Raw genomic sequence first — 21253 nt, 5'->3', positions numbered from 1 at the left:
CCATGTATAATGATTCTTCAAGTCCTTGTACATATTTCAGAATTACAGCAATTTAAAAGTTGTAACCTTTCTACAAGTCCCTTTCTTTTATGCTGATTGTATCTCCAATTAACCTGTGATGTAATTCTGGCAGTATCTTTGAGCTGATCCTGCGTATGACACCCCTCAGTCAAACGTGAAAGCCCTGAAGAGAGAACATGGGGAGTTAGCAGTGTGCGTCTGATGATGGGCAATGTGGGAAGCAACCTGAAACAGCAGAGGAATCATCAGCTTCTCCTTGCCTTGTGTTGTGCAGTCACCTATAGGCTTGAAATCCCGGTGTGTGGCATAGCATCATCTCCACAGTTCTTATCTGTTATGTCTACAAACAAAAGAAGTGAGCAAGAGAAAATGAGCGCCCTTGTCCAAGGGAAATTTGTTCTGTGGTCATGTTTAATCAAACATGTAATCAACATTTAATCAAACTTTTAATAAACTGCTTGCATTTTTCCTTCTAATTAGTTGCTGCCAATTACTGGGATTGAAGAGTGAGTTTCAGGGTGGAGCCAGACAAAAATAACCCAGAGGAAAACAGCTAGCTGCTACTGTGCCTTTGTGCCTGCCTTTCCAGCTCCTACTCAAAAGCTAGATCAGCTGTTTATATATCCGCCTTCTTAGCAATGATAAGAACAATGGTTATTTGGTAGATTAGAATAGAAATTTAGCTTTTTATTTTTCCCTTTAAGAGGGATTTAGGTTATCTTACAAACTCATCAGGGTGTTGTGATCACACCAGTGTTGTAATGGGGAGGGGCAGGTACTAGACAGTCTAGGTAAGTCCATAAAGGGAAACAAATGTAAAAGAACTGTTGGCCTTAAGCTTTTTTTTCTGAGAGGAAGAACAAGAGTATGAGTAACAGCTCCAAGTATGATGGTATGATTTAAGTTGTTGAGGCAGCTTCTAGAAAATCTGAGGCGACCCAAGGAACTGTTGGGCTTTTCCAGTTACACAGTGTAGCAGATCTCCCAGCAGATCCAAATCTGGGCTACAATGCAGTCTGGTTAGAAAATGTAGTAGCATTTTGGGGGTTGTGTATCAGCTCCTGTGTGCCCTGGCCAATTTGGGAAAGTTGTAGTCTTACACCCCATGTGCTCAGTCACTGATGGGAAGGATCGGTGTAACAGCTGCTGTCTAGGATAAGTTATGAAAAATACACAAGGGCAGGATTAATTGGAGTGCCCTGTATGCGTACCCCACTGTGTCTGTGTGAGAGAGATTACTAGCAAGATGTGCCATGGAAGGTCAGGGGTGTGGGAGACAGCAAGACACATGCTGTGGGTGTTGGCCCAAGGCAGAGCTCTGAAGGTGACCTTTTGGGCAAAGTGGTGCCTGCAGAAGGGCTGAAGCTGATTAGAAAAAATAGTTTGGTTCAGAGAGATGGGATGCCCTAAATTTCTTGTAAGCAAACATCGATGAACTTTTATCTTTGTCATTCACTTTACCTTGTGAAGGGATATGTGTTTTGTCTAACACCTTGGATGAAAAAACGGGCAGGAGTTGTGCTTTATGATTTATAAAAGTTTGGTGTCTTTTTTCTCTTACTGCACTGTGAACAATCCACTAAAGCGAACAAGAAAATTGGTGTTCTTGCAGACCTATACATACTGCTTAAAGCAAGAAGCCTATGGATTGGAAGAAACAGGGAGAATTTTAATCTTTCTTTAGCAGCAGACTTCAGTGTAATGTAAAGCAGATAAAATGCCTGATAAAATAGGTAAGTTTGTAACACACACATAGATGTGCTTCTCTGAAGTGGTCTAGACATGAGGACAGCTAGCGTAGAGATTTCTCAGAGATACTGTTTTGCCCTTTTCAGGTGCAGAAACTATCATGAGTGATGGGGACTTTTTGTCTCACTGTCTAACCTCTGCTCCATCTTCAAGTTTGTGCTTTCTGACCTTGGCTGATCCTATGCATAACAATCCTCTGTTCATCCCTGCCCAAAGCTTTTGGTGTATTTCTGTGAATCTTCATGACCTATGTTGCCTTGATATTAAAAGGTTGGCAGCAGTAGCTTGTTCCATGTATTGGATTTCCAACTCCTCAAACTGCAGCCCCATCCAATGAGACCAATGGAAAACTCTGTTCTCTTATCCGAACATTTTGGTAAGGTTTTTGCCTAGGGTGTGTGGTGGTTGGATTTTTGTTTTGTTTTGTGCCCCATCCCTTCCCCCCCCCCCCCCCCCTCAATGTTCACATCGGCTATTAATATTATTCTCTATGCTTATAATTAAAAACATTTATTAATTTGCTGTCTCTCCATTTAGATCTTTTTTTCTTGTAAGTAGGACCATACTCAAATATTGCATGTTGCAGATGTTTTATTTGATTTCCAGGATCATGTGTAGTTTGTGCAGATCACCAAGATGATTCACTGCAGCACTGTCCTGTTGCTTCTCAGGGAAGTTGGCCACATGTCAATAAATAGAATATTTTCCAATAGTATGATCATCCTTGTTGGAAGCCAAACTTTCATTTTATTGCAAGCCTCTCTAACGAGGCTTCCAAATAAAGTAAAATAATTTTTCTTTGATCTATGTTGATATAAACTCAAGCATAAGAGTCAGTTGCAGGGGAAGGAATTTCCTATTATTGGTATTGGCATCCGAATCTGTACAAATGGAGAAAAGCAATCCAGTTCATGTTTCTTTGATTTGTACTGGTACAATATCTGTAAACCAGATATTTTCTGGTGAACATCTTTTTTGTCTCACATAGGGTACAAGGGTGCAGAATTGCACTTTTTAGATTCCAGGTGCTTTTCTGTTTTCTGTTGACATGGTTCATACAGTGTTTATTAGGGGGAGCTGCATAGTGAAATAAAGGTAAAACCCAGTTTCAGATGATACTAGAACTGCTTTTAGCCAGCTTTTTATTTGGGACTGACTCTGGTTCCATAAATTAAGAGGAAAATTTGTTCTTTGCATATGCAAACAGTGGTCACTTGGTGAATGTAGGAGACAAGAAATACAAGTGCTCTCAAAGGTAATGAAAGTTGAGGGAGACTTGGTGTCTGACTTGTACAGTGCCAAAACATTAGGGCCATCCCTTATGGAGGGATTAAAAAAAGTTGCAACCAGGTTTCTTCAGTGAGCAGACATGTTAACTTTCTTGTGTTAACTTTCTCTTGTTTGTATAATGAAGTTTTGCATGAAGGAAAAAGCCCCAGACACCTATATATCTTTCTTGAAGCCTGGCTGGAGATGAATAAACTCATTTTTGCATGGCAAGTTGCTGAACTTAAATACGTCTTTAATTTCTGCCAAAAAAATGCCCAGTCTCCTTGAGAGATCCAAGAAGTAAAAAAAAAAAAAAAAAGCGTATTACACATTTCATGCATGTCTCAGTGGGTGTCTGGGCCTCTATAAAAACTCCCAAAAGGTTTATTCAAGGCTGTTTGCCAAAGTCTTGGAAAGTTGCAGTGGATGTACAGCATTTGGTTTCAGGGTTAGTGGACTAAAAGCCATTTCTAGATGAAGGCTGGCTTGGCAGACATGCTCTTCTCTCTGTATCTGTTGGTTTTAGCAGAGTGGAGGTGTGCTTTCATTCTCCCTTGTGGTGTGCAGGAGACCTGCAGAACCTGCAGCACCAGCCTGGGGCCCAACAGAGCCTCCTCTCACTGGCCATACTGGACTGATGGTCTTTGTGCAGCGTGCTTATGTTGAAGATGAGAGCAGCTGAAGCTCCTCAGAATGTCAAGGCAAGCCACTAGAGCGCTTTTATTTGGGTAAGAGGTGGGAATGCAGATAAGATTTACGAAAGTAAATGGAGCACCTGTAGCATGCTAGAGAGAGGTGATGGGGAGGGGGCAGAGGGAGGGGTGTGGAAGTGGCACCTTGTAGCCTATGCACAAGTCTACTTTAAGGGGTTTGTTTGATTATTTTTTTTTAAATTTTATTATTTATTTTAAGAAACTGAATTCTGAGCTTTGATTGGTGTGTGAGAATCTAGTAGGCAGAGGGCTTTTTAGGTTGGCTTGCCATACCTATGCTTTTTGTAGAAAGGCATTTGTAGGAAGGAGATTTCTGCCCCCTGCCCCTACCCACCCTTGGACACTCTTAATTCATTCTTGGGATTTCACAGATTATGACAAAATTTCTTCTTCAGAGCGTCTATGCTGTTATAACAAATGCCTCAAGTGATCTCAACATGCTGAACATCAACTTGGTAGGAGACCCACAAGCTCACTGCAAACCTTCCAGAGACTCAAAGACACACTGTTTTCTTGAATCATTATTTGCTATCAGAGTTACTTACATTGCTAGAACCCCAGAGTGCTGTGGTAGTTCTCCAGGTCAGTGGTGTGGGATGCTTTACAAATACAGTTCTTAGAGAGATTACAGTCTAGTTAAGACAAACTGTAGATAATGGTTCTGGTAAATGATTGTTTCGAATACGGTTCCTTTTTGTGTATGCTTTTGCCAAGTAGTTGTGTGCAAGCTCCAATAAGTTTGTTAGAAGTGACTATGGTAGACACCTAAAACTAGGAAAAGTCCTGAAGGGGTCAGATTCTTAGAGGGCAATTGCCAGGCACTTTCAGAAATTCTGCTTACTGTAGGCTGAGATAGGTTGGGCACTCAAAATTCTTATGTGAGCTTGAGAGACCGAACCATTTTACCTTTTGTCATCTTTTCTCTTCTGTTCATTTGCTTTCCTCTTCCAAAAAAAGACAATTGTTGTCAATAGGGTTATGCACATTGTAGGTTAGTTTACCAGATGATGTACTACTCTAATCTGAATTCTCCCTGTCCAGATAGAACAGGGAGGTATTGGGAGGGCTTATATATAGGGCATGACATGAATGTATTCAATCTGAAGATCCCTTTCTCTAGATAGATAGAGGTAGTGAGATACATACATATATATATATAAAAATATAGCTAGATTTATATTATCCGCTCAAATCCCTGTATTGTTTCTTTAACCTTGCTTGGTAGCTGATAACAGTATGCCATTTGCATTAATACTGGTAAACCGATATTTGTGATTCAGACAGCTTATCTGCAATAATAGAGAAGAATCATTTGATGCTTAAATCTGATAGGGCTTAAGTCTAAAATGACTAGTGAAAGAACTTTCTGGGTGTCTTAATGTACGTCACGATTCTGTATTGTTCAAATGAAGGGAAAAAATGTATACTGTCCCTATGTAAACCTCATCTTGCCTTATAAAAGCCCCAGAAACCTTGAATATATTTGATTAACCAAAACATGGGAGGTAGCTGTTTTAATAAGGGGACATTGGTAGTTGTTACAATTCTGAGAGAAAGCTTTCTATAAAATATGTATGCAGGTTTTACTAGCCCTGCTGTACCTAAGTTAAAAACTAAACACTTACTGAACACTAAGAACTTTATGTTGGGGGTCACAATGAACAGTGAGGCAGGAGCCTAAAGGAAGCCCCAGAATAAACCAAGGCTTGCTTGCATCTGGCTTAAATCTTTTATTTCTGAGAGCTGCTCTCTTCCTAAATGGGTATCTGTAAGACCAACCTGATTTTGTTGGCATTCCAGTACAGATGTGGGGTGGACTAGTTTTTTTCCCCACTCACCTTGACAGCTTTGCCCATGCTGGAACGAAAAGATCTATTCTCTTCTTACCCGTGCTCTGCCCTTCTTGTCCTGTTTTTCTTTCCCAGTCGGAATGGGTCTACAGTTCAATCTAGCTTTGACTGTAGTACAAGAAGATACCAGTGATATAGTTTTAAACAAACAAGTTCAGGGGATTTCAAGAGTGAAATAATGAAGTTTGGCTGCAAAACCCAGAAGCTGGCTACATCCTCAGGTGAGCTGCAGTATGCACTAAGCTGTGTGCTGCCACAATAAAATAACTCTTAGTACCTGAGCTGAGGAGTTTAAGGCTAGCTGAGGCTCCAGTTCCTAGATAGATTTATAGGTAGGTAGGCAGAAGTGTAAATGTGTGCGTTGATTCAACTCTCCATGCATTGCTTCAGCACTTGTTAATTCTTGGTTCCTGTTGCAAAAGATGTGGTCTTTGAAAGACAGACAGGAAGCTTGATTATCTTGTCTGATGCAGTCCAAGAATTTACTGGTAAACCTCTTTGTTCAAGAGTTGATACTGCTCAGAAGCAATGCGGAGGCCAACATAATTATGGGTAGAGTTCAGAGGAGTGGTACTGCAACTGACTTCAGATGCGATGGTATCTCAGCCTAAGAGAATAGGCATTTGACTAATACTGTTAGCTAGTTTGGTTTGAGAACTGTCTGTGCATAAAGTTAGAAAGACCTGTGCAAAGGTAGGAGGAATTCTGCATATTGCTGGACAAAGCTTACTGAGGGGTATCAAAATGCAGCTGGCATAGACTATAAACATAAAGCTGTATCAGTCTGTCATTGCAGTATTTGTGTACTGCCAGCTGTCTCTGCCATGACAAGGAAATTCCCAAGATGGTGGTGCTTCGTAGGGGAGAAACTTTAAGCCTGAACTGAACCTGCAGCCCTGCACTTCCAGGTTGCAGCACTTCTGTAGCCGAGTGTTCCCTTGTCTTTTAAGTCCTCTTAGGAGCTTCTGTGTAAGAAATCTATTAGCTGTAGCCACAGGAGCTTCAGGGTATTTCCTGACAGTAAATACTTCCAGTTAACTGCCAGCAGGATTGTTGAGTGTTTCCTTACATTTACTGCTCTTTTTCATGTGACTATTTGTGACTGACCATCCTAATTTGTTGTTAACTTTCTTAAAATGGCATTTTTCTGGCAGCCCTTTTTAATGCCATTTTGCAGAGTTGTTTACCGTTACATTGTGCTTTTTGAGCACTTAGGATGTTCTCTTCTTCAAAATGAAAAAAGTGATGACTCATGTCATCTGGAAAACTGAAAAATACTGTCTGCTTATTGGATCCAGTGTTGGTGCAGGGAAGAAGTGGAAGTATCCATTTCCCATTAGCTTTCAGGCTGGAGCAGTTCTAGCAGCATTATCCAGAAATGACACGGATGAAATCTTCATGCATTGAGTCAACGTGAGTCGTCCTTTCAGCTTCAGTGTAGGTAGCTTTTCATGGCAGGTCTTTCAGTATGGTTTTATTTGCCTTACATTCCAATTTCGTACTGGAAGAGTTGAGGAGACACTAACATCTGCCTTCCTACTTCAGTGTAATAGATGTTAAGAAGTGGGATACAGTTTTTCCTGCAATTTGGCAATATCTGGAAAGTCAGAAGTAAACAAAATACCAAACCGCTAAGGTACCTCTTAGCAAATAGGGGATTGCTCTTCTTGCCCAAGTTGCATGAAGATTCCCTTGAGGAAAATCTGCACACCTGATTTCGGGGCCCCACTGGCAATGGAAGGTTTTAGAATTTTATTTGCTGACCAGCAACTTACTCTGTGATTTAACAGAATAAGACACTAATAATTTGTAACTGCTTGCTTAAATTAATATGGAAGGAGAGTTGCTAAGAATAATATAAAATGTAAATTTTAGGAAAGTAGATTTCAGAGAATAAAATATTTTGTTTTATGGTTATAGTACCAAGAAGTTTTATCAACACATGCAGAAAACTTCTGCCTCAGCATGACAGCTAATTGAACGTATCATGGCACTGGAGAGCAAGTATGCAATATTAAGCATCCTTCAGATTATAACCTGTTAGTGTGAGGTTATTGTTCATTTTGTTTGTAAATTGTAAATATGTTCATATGTTTCTAGAAGCCTCTAATAGCTTCTGCAGTAAGAGTTTTAATATGTGTATATATGTAAAAGATAAATACCATATCTGTCCCCAGAAGGGATACTGTCTTCTGCCTTGTGATTATGCTGCCTCTTCTCAGGTCTCTCTCAGTCATCGCCAGTGCCTCGTGACTTTAGAAGGACTTTTGAAAGGGATGGGTCATGTGTTTGCTTCATGCAGAGGGTCATATTAACACTGGGGTGACCAGGGTCATGGGGAGACAAAGGAAGCTGGGAGCAGAAAGGACATGCGTGTTCTTTGCAGCACTTAAGGAAGCAAGCAGTTTATTGAAGCCAAAGTATGATGCTGGAACAATTTAGCCTGCAAATTTGAAGGACTCTGACCTTTGGGAAATTAATGTCTTGTAATGGAAGATACGGTGCCAAAACAGCTTGGTTTGAAGATGGTTTTTAATAAGGTTATAAAGAGATCACATGGTGTGGCTGCCTGCCATAGCTGGGAACTGAATCTGATAATGTCTGGTGGTGTAAGCCTATGGCTGAAGGCTGAACCCTGCCCAATTGCTTATAATTGTCATCAGGTACTAAATATGTCTCTGAATGTCTGGTAGGTTGAATAACTTGTTGCCTTTAATAATTTTTCTGTGTGGCTGTTAATCATTCCTTCTTCCCACTGATGGCTCTTCAGCTGGTGATTTGGTGGTTTTTTTTTTTTTTTTTTTCTTTTTTTTTTTTTCTCTCAAAAGACTGTGGTTAAAGGTTTTGTGTCCCTGCTGGGAAAGCAGTGAGTATGAGCTCCCAGAACCTGGGGTCACTAGTTCCAAGAAAAGAGTCTGGCAGAGCTCAGCAGCACTGATCCATCTCAAATGCCTAGTTTAAAAAGAAAACAGATCCTTCTGAGTTTGTATTTACTGACTTTATGGCTTTTATAACTTGGGATATACTGATTTTATTTCCGCAATATCTGTTTTTTCATACTGAAATTAGTAGCCCTGTAATATTTCATGAAACCATTACTGAAACTTTGTATTAATATTTAGTGGCTAAAGGCGATTTATTTCTCTAGTTACTGCTTACAGTGTCTGGTTTCTTTCTTTCATGGCTTTTTCCTCCCTGCTACTTAAACCTCTGAAATCATGATGTTGGATGCTCCACTTTGTCATTGCTCTTGCAGGATAAGGGGTTAGTGGCTTTCTGGCTGGATCTTTGCTGTGAGATGCTGGTGAATGTTTGTGTGTGTTGTGGTGGGAATTTGTGGCATGTGGAAGCATTGTGGTGCTGCAGGTGAATACTGGAGTGATGCTGCTGCTGCCCTAGGAAGATCCTCTCATTTTCTAGTCCCTTTCAGGGCACTTTGTTCTGATACAGCACTCTCTTAAGAAGGACTTTTATAGCTGTAAATGGGATGATACAATGCTTTGAAGATGTGGAGAAGATCAGATGGTTCTACCAAATGTCATGTGTGAATGGGGTGGTGGTGTGAAAACCATTTACAGTGTTGTAGTGTCTGATGTATCAGGGGTCCTATTGCTCGGACCATTCACTGTTTATAAAAACAAGGAAGAAATGCACAAATGTGGCTACCCTCTCTGATTTTTTTTTTTTTTTCTACTTAAAAGGTCCTCTCTAACAGCCCAAAGTCTTGGGTTTTCTTCAGCCCATCTAAAGAGCACTCAAGAGTTTTAAGTGAGACCTTTTCTCCCCCATACTACATTATCTGTTCCCACCGGATTATAAAGGTGCACTTTATTTCACTTCTCTTTTGGATCGATGGTGCTTTACAGACTGAGAAAATTGAGCACTCCCTCCCCCAAATGCCAACTTTTGATCCATTTCAGTCATAAAGCTTTCCAAAATACTGATTACTGGAGGGGAAAAGCTTGCTGAAAGGTAAGAATAGTTGGATATAAATTGGTAAGATTAACTCTGATTAATTGCCTGCTTGATGGTCTGTGTGCAAAAAAACAAACCACAAAAAATACCCACGTTACAGTTGAGTCTTGCCATGTTTCAGAAGCTGTCAGTTAACTTCCATGTGCACTGTGTAAGCCAGGGCCCCTGGACAGCGAGCACTCCCGTGTTGGGGTTGCCACTTGCTTGCTTCCCTGATAGACAGTAAGGTGGAGTCCATCAGTGATGAAAAATAATAAAAGCAAGGATCCTCACAAATATGTAACAACAGAAATGCAGGGTATTCTGCTAATGGAAAAACTAAGGCAAATGAGCTGAGGTTGCCTTTCTGCCAGGAGGAGAAACGGGTTGTCTGCAAGGCCGTTTTGCTTTGGTATTGCTTGCCTGGTGCCTTCATCCATGTCTGATAATTTCAGTGTGGTGGAAAGTCTTGGTGGCTGCAGGTGTTTGCTCTGATGCATTAATGTTTATATGATTCCCTTTGATGCCACTGTATTGCTTTTCTGGGAAAATGCTCTTGTTTTTTTTATATCAAAGCAATACATTGTTATTAATATTTGCCACTTTTTTACATGGGATGTTTTAGAGGTGAAACATTCTCTTATGAGAAAGTGAACTTCAGTGCATGCACTAATAACTTCTTAGGCTATTAAAACAGATACAAAGATTGCCTTTTACTTTTGAAATTGTAAGTTCTGTTTGGCATTTTTCAATCTGTCACTCAGACCAGACAGCAAAAATATGTTACTTAACCATGGCTATGATCTATGACTAGACAGTAATTTTCTCTTTTGACTGTGACTCACTATAACGTTCAGGTCCTAGATGCTGTGGGGAATTAGTCCAAACTGTTTACTTTGGATGTTAAAAAAACCCAAACAAACACCCAACCCCAAAAGCTAACTATTCTACATAGTTTGAGGCTGTAGTAAAACATTGATTCCAAAACACCAATTAGTGTGCTTTTATGCACTTGATATTGAATTCTTCTCTGAATCCATACGTCATTCTAACTTAAACATGAAGCCAACCTGCATGGTAATTATTTTGGTCATTATTGCATATGGGGAGGCTTGCATTATCCAGTAGAGTTGTTCATGGGGTTCAGGTATAGAACTAGTAAGCCGTAACAAGCTTCTGGGTTTTATTTGATATTGCAGGCTAATGCAGCAGTTACTTAAATGTTTCTGTTTTTCCTTTAAACGTTGCAGTGCATGATTCAGCAGAGCTGTGTGCTGAAGGAAGGGAACACATGAAGCACCAGTCAGTAATTTGTACTGCACCTGAATAGGTTTCCATTGCTGTAGGCATACTATGCCAGTTGAAGACATTGATGGTTTGCTCGAAGTTAGGTGTTTAGTTTTATCACCTTCAAATACTTTTCCCCCTTTTCTCCCAGACATTTTCTAACATTTGCTAATAGTTCCTTTTTTTTTTTTCCTGAGCTGATGATCGTAGGAATGAAATTTATTTTAAAAATAGTGACCTCTGGGATAGGTTAGAACTGACCATTTTTCAAACATCTGTTCAATGAAAGCGGGCAGATGCAGTCTCTCTTTGACCTGTTCGTGTTGCCTCTTTGGAGGGAGAAGGGAAATACAGCTAATAATGATCTTTCTTTTCCCCTCAGAAAAAGAGACTTGCTGTGGGTTTTGTATAACCTTCCTAATATCGGAAGGCAGCCAGGCCAGCTGGGAATGGGAGCTCTTCCTCTGGTAGGCTGTGGCTCAGTGTCAAGCTACAAGGGAAGAAAGAAGGGTCATGGAGAATACAATGAGGGACACAAGTAGTGGTCAGTACTCCAAGTGAAATAGCCCCCCTGGGAGACAGCACCTTTGACATAGGCATTGGTACCTCTGGAAGTATTGTACTTAGCCTGGACAAGTTTTTGTATCCCTCACTTAATTTTTCTTAACTGTCTCGCTTGTCTGCAGAATTTGCAGTTTGCTGTTTGCATCTGAGCTGCACTCCCGTACCCATGCAAGCATCTGTGGCTTGCGCTGGGAGAGGAGTTTGTTGTAGTATCTCATGTGTGTTAAGTGCATCTCTGGTGCATGTCTCGGCATAGCTAACGGAAAGCCTATCCTCTGCTAAAGAAACAGCCTAAAAGAACGTACACCAAGGCTATAGGATGTATTTTTCTTAGCAGCTTTTTAAGCACCACAGGAAGAAGTGGTGGCTGGTCCATGGCTCTGTCAGACTCCCAGAGCAGTTAATTCAGCAACCGTCTTGTCTCCATTGAGAGTCCTGCACAGACAGTCCCTTGTTGGGGAATTGCTTGTGGCCCACAGCCTGCTTCGTTCCCTCTGGTCATTTTTTGAGGGTCCCAGAGTTTCTTGTGTGTAGGATCAGCTTTCTTTCCGTGCCTGTCCCTAAGCCCTTTTGCATATGACATGAGGCAGTGTGGTTAGATGGTATTGCATGCTTGGTTGCATAAGGTATGTCCTGGGGCCCTGAGCTTGCAGCTGTGACCTGCCTGGCTGAAAAGTCTGAAGTCACTGACATAGGAAATCTTCGAGGTGGAGAATCAGCTAATGCCAGAACTGAGGTGTGTGATTGCTTGACATCCTGGTTGTTTGGATACTTTTTGTTTTTAAAATAACTTATTTTCGGAAAAAGCTATTTTGGTAGAGTATTTTTTCCAAATTAACTAATCCTCAAAATATGCATGCTTCTATGGTTTCTGGTCCCCCTGGGTTTAAGTATGAAAAGTTCTCATGTTTCAGGTAACCAAAGGGGGCCATCCCCCCTTCTGAAAAAGGGGAAGACCCAGCGCTACAAGCTAACCTTGGCAATTAATTGCTTCGTCCTTCTCATAGCTTTTCAAGCGTGTGTGATATCATATCCAACAGCAGGCACCCCTTCTCTCCCTGCTTGGGTGCTGGTCTGACTTCTTTCCTTCTGCTTGGGCAGTACAATCGGTTTCGATGAGTCCCAGTAAATTTGCAAAGTCCATTTTGAGGGGATTATAGAAGACCTTTGGACTGACTCTTTCTCAAGTGGGTTTGGCAACCAGCTTGCAAATATTTTTCTTCTTCAAAGTAGCACAAAGCTTATTAAGCGTGTATGCAGGCATGGCAAGAAATGCAGCCTTTGCCATCAGCCTCTATTCTTCTAGGGGCTCTGGAGTGGTCCTGTTTGAAGCCTCGTGTATTGCAATGGCAGTTTTGAGTTGTTCTGTTTACTCCAGGGCAGACACAGCAAAAATATAGATGGTTTGGTTATTTTAATTTTAGCTTACAATACTTGGAATGCTTCTGAGTAGGCTGCTGCCCTAATTTACAAAAAAAATTCCCTACCTAATATTTCTTACTTATCTTGCTTAGCTGTGTGAAAATCATGGTTTCAGCAATTTGGCTATTAACCCTTTCTCTAGGAGATTCATATTTTGTTTTCAAAACACCGTTGGAACACATCTGGCCAGCCTCAGGTGATGGTCTGCAGCAATGCTTCCCACACTGTAATGGCAGTATATTAATTACCCACCATTTACAAGCTACTGTGATCTGCAAGAGGGCTTTGAAATTCTCGGCAAGAGGTGCTTGGTTTCATTTTCTTTTAAATTTTCTTGCTGAGCAACGACAAGCTCTCTGTTGTGGCTGTGCAGTGCATGCTGCTTCTAGGCCAGAGAAACTCCACACTGGTAAAGTGGAAGGGAGCAATTTGTGTCATAGATGCTGACTGATCGCCTGTCCCTTTGGGCATCTTTGTAATGGCTTCCGAAAAGAAAGACTTACTGTATCGGGCGGAAAACTGGAGAAGCCATTGTGTATTCAGCAGCGTGCAGCAGTTGTGACTATGGACAACACCACAGACGCTCTTAGATAGAAAAGTATTGAGGGCAGAGTTAGGCAGTCCTGCTCCATGACCTCTCCCAAAAAGGGTCTTTGATTTTTGCATGTGGGGTTAGTGGGAGTGAGAAAGAGAGATTCCTGTCTTGTGTTTGCTAAGGCTTTTGATTTTTAATTTAAATTCGCTATGTCTTCAAAGTGAGGAGAAGGTTCTAACATATTTAAATAGCCTGCATATATTGGGAGGGTGGCATGGAGCAGGGACAGCTGAGCTTTGTGCCAGGGATTCAGTTCTGCTCTCAAGACTTGATCAGAAATGGTTTGTTTTGCTTGATAACTTGTCAAATGCAGTGACTGAGCATTGTCTGGCTGCATGTACCTGAATCTCAGTTCTCGTACCAGCAGAGTAGATGACCATCTCTACAGATCTGCCTAAATTGGCTCTACCAATTGCAGTTCTTGACATTTTGGAGTATAAGTAGTAGGCCACTCCAGTCTCTTATCCTCGGTGTTTCAGGATTACTAGAACTATTCCCTGTGTGGCCAAACCAGCGTTCAGAGGCGTGTGCCTTTCTGAAAAAAACCAAGTATTTGAACTCTGCTCCTGCAGGAGCCAGACTGACTACAAGTCTTTGAACTGAAGTCCAAGGATGTGTCTAAACTATGGGGCATTGCACTTTCTGGTGTCTCCACATCCAGACTGCCCACCATCTAGAACAGGGTATTGCAGTATGCCGTGTCTGTTTCTCTGCTCACATACCTGGGTGTGTGTCCCTTTCTTCCCAAAGAAAACTGCAGCACTGGGGGCTGATGAATGCAGAGTCCCATCCCAGCCTGTAGCTTGATGCTTACTTGGGCTGGGACAATGGAGTGTACTTGCTTTATGGGGTTGAATCTGTATGTGTTTGCTTGTATGGCTGCTTGTGTAATTTATTAGCTTTTCTTTGGGCACTGCTACATGACGTAGGGGTTATTGCCTCTGCTGAGGCCAGCACAGTTAGGTCTCTCTGACATGCACAGTGCAGTACCAATCACCAGCTGGAGTTTTAAATAATTGTAGTTTTGAGGCACTGCTTCCAAAATGGATCATCTGTCTTGAGCAGTGGATCTATGGGGATGTATCTGCGATGGAGTTGCAGCAGTATGATGAAACATCTGGCAGGGCGCTCCAGCTGCAGGGCAGTCCCTCTGTTCTGGACCTGACCTGTGCCTATACCCTTCCTTTGTCCCCTTCCCTGTTCTGTTTGCAGGGCTGGTCTGTGGAGCCAGCTTGGGTATTCCTGTGCTTGTGATGGAGACAAGCCATGGGACAACTTAAAAATTTCTTGGCAAGGGTTTCAAGCAGAGAACAACTGATGCGAGTCACTGTGTGTGTAGCTCTGCAAAGCATTCTGTGTACAAAGATGACAGGGGTAGAACAAGTCTGTAAATAAGAGGATAAATGGCTGCAAGGTGCTATGTTCATTCTCCCATACATTTATGCATGTATCTTTGGATCAAAATCAGAAATCTATCAAGCATGTGGAATGTGCTGTGGTGCAAGTCATACACTCTGAGGACAGATGAGAAATGAAGAGCAAAGTAGAACTGACTAAAATTGAGATGCTCCCTCCCTAACATCAGCCACTTCCTACCTCTGCTCACTTGGCAGCTGTATCAGTTCCAGCAGTGCAGCTGCTTAGTACGCATCTTGGGTTGCTTCTGAGGCCATGATTCAGAAGCTGCTGAAGTGCTTCTTAGGCAGGGAATGGAATTGAACAAGTGCATTCCTGAATTGGAATCAGGTTCATTAGTGCAGATTTTTATTGTTTGTATTCTAGTATGAAGCAATTCTTTTCCATTAGTGTTTGTTTTTACATTTTCCCCATGTTTCCAACATTAACCATTCCCCTTTTTTTTCTTTTCTTTTCCAGGAAAAGAGGAGTAGAAGTAGTACAGGTGAGTAAAAACTATATTTCATTTTTTTTGCCCTCTATTTTCTTATAAAGAAGGCTTACGGATTTTAAATGCTGTCATTTAGATGTCAACATGACCTGGGCTTAATTATTTTTCTTTCTTTTTCGTTCAATTCTCTGCTACAGATACTGTTTTCAGAAAAAGAGGATCCCCCTTTTGTGAAGCGTGTGTTGAGCCCATCTAGTCTTAACTCAGCAGGTGCCCTGGTGAAAGTGGGAATGCAGTTTGGTGAAAGTGGGAATGCAGTTAGGCTTTTCTGGTGTCTGTTAATAAGGTCTGATAGTTGATTAGGCGATGTTACTCTGTGTTTATTGTGTTTGTGGACAGTCAGGCTTAACAGAAACAGGAGCTGGCCTTTGAAAAAAGCTATGGCACAAGGAATGTTCTTGTAACCTAGTGAGCAGAGAAATGATACTGAAATGCCTTCGAGTTGTAGCCCATCTGTAGATAAGCTCAGGTGTTGGCTACATTTGTTCTTTCCCAGGTCTGAGTGGTCATATTTAACACAAGATGTTACTTAAAGGATGGTGGCAACTTGGGAAGGGAATTATGTTACATGACAGCTGTAACATAGAGCACTATAGCCCTAAAAGATTGAAGAGGGAGCATGCTTTTTCCTTCTGGCTTATTTCGTGTACTTAGAAGAGCTGTGTGTCATAGGTTTCAGTCTGGCTGATGCTTACCTAGTGCTCATTTTGCAGTTTAAGGTGGTCAGTGTGTTCCTCACACTTGTATTCTCATATCTCAGTAGCAGAGATGGAACTGCTTCGATAGAGAGGACAGAGGAGAGAGGAGGAAAATGGGGTGTTAGTCACTGATAGTTGAGGCTGCTCTTAAGTCTATGTGAAAGGTGCTTCTCAACACTAGTAGGGAATAGGAGAAAAGCACTTAAAAAAAAATAAATTGAAAAATCAGCCCATGTTATTTTAAAGAATCCACTATCAGAAAAGGCTTTTAAAAATTCTCATTGCTGGTTAAACTGGAGAATATGTCTTTCAGGTATGTGTGGTTGTCTGAGAGCTGCAGGGTATTCCAAGGAAAAAGGGCACATACTTTACTGGCAGCATTTAACCGTTCACCACTACAGCATCATCTTCCATACTTGTACCTCCTATTGCTCAGAGCTAAGGAGCAGCTTCTTTCATCAGTTGTGATAATAGCATCTCCGGATTGTTAAATACAAACCAGCATTTGCGAAGCACAGCTTCAAGTAGCAGAGGGAGAAAGCTAGCCTATATTTGTGTCGCTGTCTAGGGGATACTATTATTTTAATAATACCCCAGTGTATTACAGTCCAATGTCTGCATTTGTTACATGTGCCTTGTGCCTGCACTGCACGTTTAGGCAGCAAGGTGCTTGTATGAGATGAATTCAATAATACACCAATTAGCTGAACAGAGGGCAAATTCCATTTTACCTTGTAGATTAAAGTTGCTGTCTTTCCATGGGTTACCTGTTAGCCTTCGGTTGTTTGTGTAGCTTAATGGCTAGTCATCAGATAGACACAAAATGCCTGGAAAGGATTTCTTTATTGGAAGAGCATTTCGGGAAACATTTGGACAGAACTAGACAGGATTTTGTGTAAAATTACTTTATGGTCTCATATTTCGCAGCATAGTTGAGATGTCAGACTAACCTATACTGGGAATCTGTGCCCCAAAGGCATACCTGAAACACTGATGCCTGCTGCTCTGCTAGAGCAGGATGGATGGCTGTGTGTGATCACCCCTTGCCTATCACTTCTGTGTTGCTTCATATATCCCGTTGCATGTACTTGTAGCCAGTAGGGCATGTATCAGAAATGAGCTCTTTCTCCATCCAGTATTACTAGAAAGCTTTGCTTGAATGACCTCGCATGATCTGTCCCACTAGCCCTGCTTCTAGGTGGAAGATGTCTTGGTGTCAATCTGCTGGACAAAGTTTATTTGACAGAGGGAATATTGTTTTCCTATGTTGAGCAGCAGCGTTTCTTTGATTTGTTTCCCCTTCTCTTCCTTTAAAGAACCTATCCTGTTCAAGAGAAACTAGCTTTTACACCTGACAATAGACAAGTAACTCAAAACACAAAAATACAGAGGCTGTTTATCTGTTTTCTTCTTTACATAAATTCAAATTTTTTTCTGAATGTAGACGTGCTTTCCAGTAATAAGTAGCAAGTCGGAAGGTAAGGTACAGTTACTGGCTTCCAGATAGCAAAGCACAATGGACTGATACGGGCTGATTTCTGTGAACAGATGTCAGATTATTATTTTCCAAAGATGTTTCACAGGAGCAGGAAAGAGTTTCCTACTACTGAAGGGAAGTCTTCGAAGTCTTCAAATAAGCACATGTGCGACTTCGGTTTCCTTCCTGCAGTAAGGAAATTACGATGGTCCTCTATTCTTTACCTACACCAATGAAATCCTCTTATTTTGCTATCTTAAGGCTAATTGCACCGTACAGATTATCAGTGAGCTGCTACTACAGACAGCAATTAATGTTCTGTGACTTGTGTTCAAGTTCTGTGTTTTGTCTTGTCTCAGACTTTCAGTTCCAGCAGAAAGAGTGGTTCCAGCTTTCTGTTTTTATGAAGTGGGGGAATATGCACATCCTCCAAAGAGAAATAATGGAAGAATAGGAATGGCAGTGGGATGCTAAGCAGTCATGCTCCTTTATCCAGCAGTAAGACATTATTCAAGCATCACACTGAAAACAAACAAAGAACCTCTCAACTTGTGTGGTGATAAGTAATAGGTTTTTTTTAGAAATACTGATTAAACTCTAACATAATGAGAATTCACTGTGGACTCAATGCACAGGAGCTGAAATGTGTGACATTATATAGTACAACTGAGTAACATCCATCAAGCTATCTGGCCTAAAAGATAGTACAGTAGATGAATTAAATAAAAAGCTTTAAAGATTATGAACTTTCCAAAGACAGCATGAGCCTGAGCCTGCACCCAAACATTCGGGAGTATAAATGGGTTAGCTCATTTCTGTTTTACCAGTGGGCAGCGGCAGAACTCGGAGTAGCAGCATCTTTAAGATCTGGCAATGTTTTGGATCTAGATTTGCTTTCTGCAGCTTAAATCCAAGTTAGGGGGGCAGCTACAAACCAGTGTTACATTACAAGAAAAAAACAAATGTCGTCCTGGCTTTTAAATACGGGCTCTTAACAGAATACTGTGCTATATCTCTTACCTTGTGGCAGGTCACTTGCTTAATTTTTTTAAGTAGGCATCACCCCAGTATCAGGCTGCTTTTTGAATTAGGGTGCTTACTCGTTTCTACCCTGTAAGGTAAGGAAGTGCTCTTGTTCCAGTTTTGCAGGAGGGAAGACTGAAGGATGTACCCAAGCTCCTCTAGGGAACCTGTTGCTGTACCAGCCCCAGTCTGTTGGGAGCTGTGCTGGCAAACCTGCGGGACAGGAGTTCCAGCTGCCGCTGTCTCAGAAGAGGCATGGGGCCACATGCTGCTCAGCTTTGGGGCTTCCCTGTACTGCTGTGCGGGGCCCAAAAGGAAGGGAAGAGCAATTGAAGGTGGTCAGCAGACCTGCTGTTGCTGGCTTTCTTTCAGTGAATGACAGCACCAATTCAGCTGCATTTAATCTTAAGGCTGCATTTAAAGTATTCTGAATGTAATGCTTTTGTGGTTCCTGTGGCAGTTGCATACCTCCCCTTTCTTGCCGGCTCTTGCCACCCCTTGCAGCTGCCTGCTCAGCTGGAGTGGCTTGAGCTGGTAGCCAGAGGAGGAGTGAAGATGCTCTGAACAGGTGACAAACATGACTGAAGCCCATCTGCCATGGCCTGCAGGCAGTTACTGGGCAGGCAGCAGCTGGCAAAGCTGAGGCAAAGCAGCTCATACACTGGCATTGGGGTGACTTGCCAGTAAATGCTTAAATTGAAGCATTTCCTAATAAATTCTTTCATCATTGTTTCAAGGGAAACGCTGCCTCTGAACTTATGCGGTGGTGGTCTGATGAGGCATTTACTATTAAAAAAAAAAAATCTATTTTCTATAATGGAATATAGGAAAGAAGGGGTTTAGGTAGTTTCTAAAAGGTAAAGATGTTTCTGATCTTTTTAAATAAAAACTTTGGTTTGTTCAATTTCAACCCTCCATCCCCCAAATTAGCATAGGGCCAAATTTAGAATTGAAAATTGTTGGTGGTTCTTGAGCCAGTAAAATATGCAGTTTCTTATGACTCTCTGCGCCGGTGAGGGAGAGAGAACATCTCCATCTACCTTGTTTTTCAGGAAAAATCTGTTTGGCTTAGTTTGAAGAATGTAAGATTGAAAACATGTGCAGTGAAGTGGAAATCATCACAAGTGCCTCTGATGGGGACATGCATTTATTTTTGTTTCACAAGCTATGCAAATCCAGAATAATTAGCTGCAGCCCTTTGTCTTCTGACAAATTGCCAGTTCGGTCTCTGTGTGACAAAGTTTGGAGCCTTTGCGTTTCTTGTGACTTCAAAGCTGTTTCAAGCACTTCCACACCCAAGCTTTCCTAGAGCTCTCGCTTGTATTTTTAAATTTTAAAATAGCGAAGATTTCCTATTTTCAGTGGGTATTTTTTGGTTCAGATGAACGCTAATGCTCTCTTTTATCTTAGAAAGATGTTCTAGTCAGTTGGCTATAAAAGTGGAATTAGTCATTGTATTTCAAGCTGCACATTTTTTAATAGCAGTGGGATATGGAGGACAACATGTTTTCCAGTGTGGAACAGCTGATTGTGGTAGTTACAATGGTCTCGGCTGCTGTTTTGTTTTTCCTTTTTCCCCCAACTCTCTGGGAATTGATATTTGAAATCTTCTACTTTGGAGAAGAAAACTGTCCTTTGAACCGTGTGTTTTAGTGAGGCTTGTGAAGGAGAATTGAGGGTCCGCTCCCCCCCTTTTTAGTTCTCCAAAGTAAAATACGAATGACAACAGTTTCCACTAATTGTTGCCAGGGAACTGTTGTTTTCTTGAAATGCGGAGAGGTTTATTTTCACATGAAGTATTAATGGAATAAGCTTGGAGCAGTGTTCGAGAAAAGCCACTTATAAAATATATATCCAATAGCATGTACAGAAAGATGTGACTGGAAAGCTTCCAAAACAAGCAGGGTTGTTGAGATGTTGGAGAGTTGGCTTTCTAGTACAGGGAGAAGAAAGTTTATTTTTACATGCATGCCAGCCCCTCAGTAAAGTCCATGTTCTCCTGAGAATGGCAGTCTGCTTTGCCTTCAGTGCATTTTTGGAAATGATGCTACAGAAGCCCTCCAGCCCTTCCCAGTCTGGGTTGTGTTAGGTACTTTGCATGTGCTTGAAGGTGAGGGGCTGCTGGTTAAAATCTTGAAAAGATCCTGATACTTCTTAGCATTAGTGCTACTCGGAGTATGCTAACCAAACAAAGTGGGGTCTTCCAAAGAAGTTCAACAATCTCGTTCTTCCACAGTCCTGCTGTTTCTGGGTTTGAAGCCAAATCCCAGGCAGAATCCTCTCTCTGGTCCTTCTCAGTAGGGGAGATGCCTCTGTGTGAGACCACCTTGGTACCTAAGAAGCAGAATTGCCCAGCACAGGTTCCAGTGCAGGGAGAGATGTTTTTGGCATGCTGTTATATATTGCATCAGCAGACTGGTCAGTTAGGTACAGTATGACCCTTTCTGGTCCAGTGGGGAAGAAGAATAAGCACACATCTATTGGTGCAGGGAAGAAAGAGAAAACTACAGAACATTTCCACCATGTGGATTAAGCAGGTTAAAAAAATAAACACTTGTTCTTAAAAATCAGACAGAGTAAGCCAAACAAATCAAAATACATTTAGATCTGATTTATTTTCACTCTTGGCGAGTGAATTAGAGAACCATGAAGAAATTTTTGTGGCTCAGAGTGTCTCTTACTGACTGGTTTGACTGCTTTCTTTTGACTCTGAATCCCAGTGGCC

General features: G+C 41.5%; 1 protein-coding gene across 2 annotated transcripts in view; it reads left to right on the top strand.

Moving 5' to 3' along the window:
- Positions 1 to 21253, top strand: part of ITPK1 (inositol-tetrakisphosphate 1-kinase) — a 156836-nt gene that overhangs the window by 21422 nt on the left and 114161 nt on the right. For both annotated transcript variants that reach the window (XM_049828741.1, XM_049828740.1), the window contains exon 2: positions 15300 to 15324. In XM_049828741.1, the coding sequence (XP_049684698.1) occupies positions 15300 to 15324 (25 nt within the window). The remainder of the gene's footprint in view (positions 1 to 15299; positions 15325 to 21253) is intronic.

The sequence above is a fragment of the Accipiter gentilis genome, chromosome 25 (genome assembly GCF_929443795.1).
Source record: "Accipiter gentilis chromosome 25, bAccGen1.1, whole genome shotgun sequence".
Lineage (NCBI taxonomy): Eukaryota > Metazoa > Chordata > Aves > Accipitriformes > Accipitridae > Astur > Astur gentilis.
This window is presented reverse-complemented; position numbering and strand designations above follow the sequence as displayed.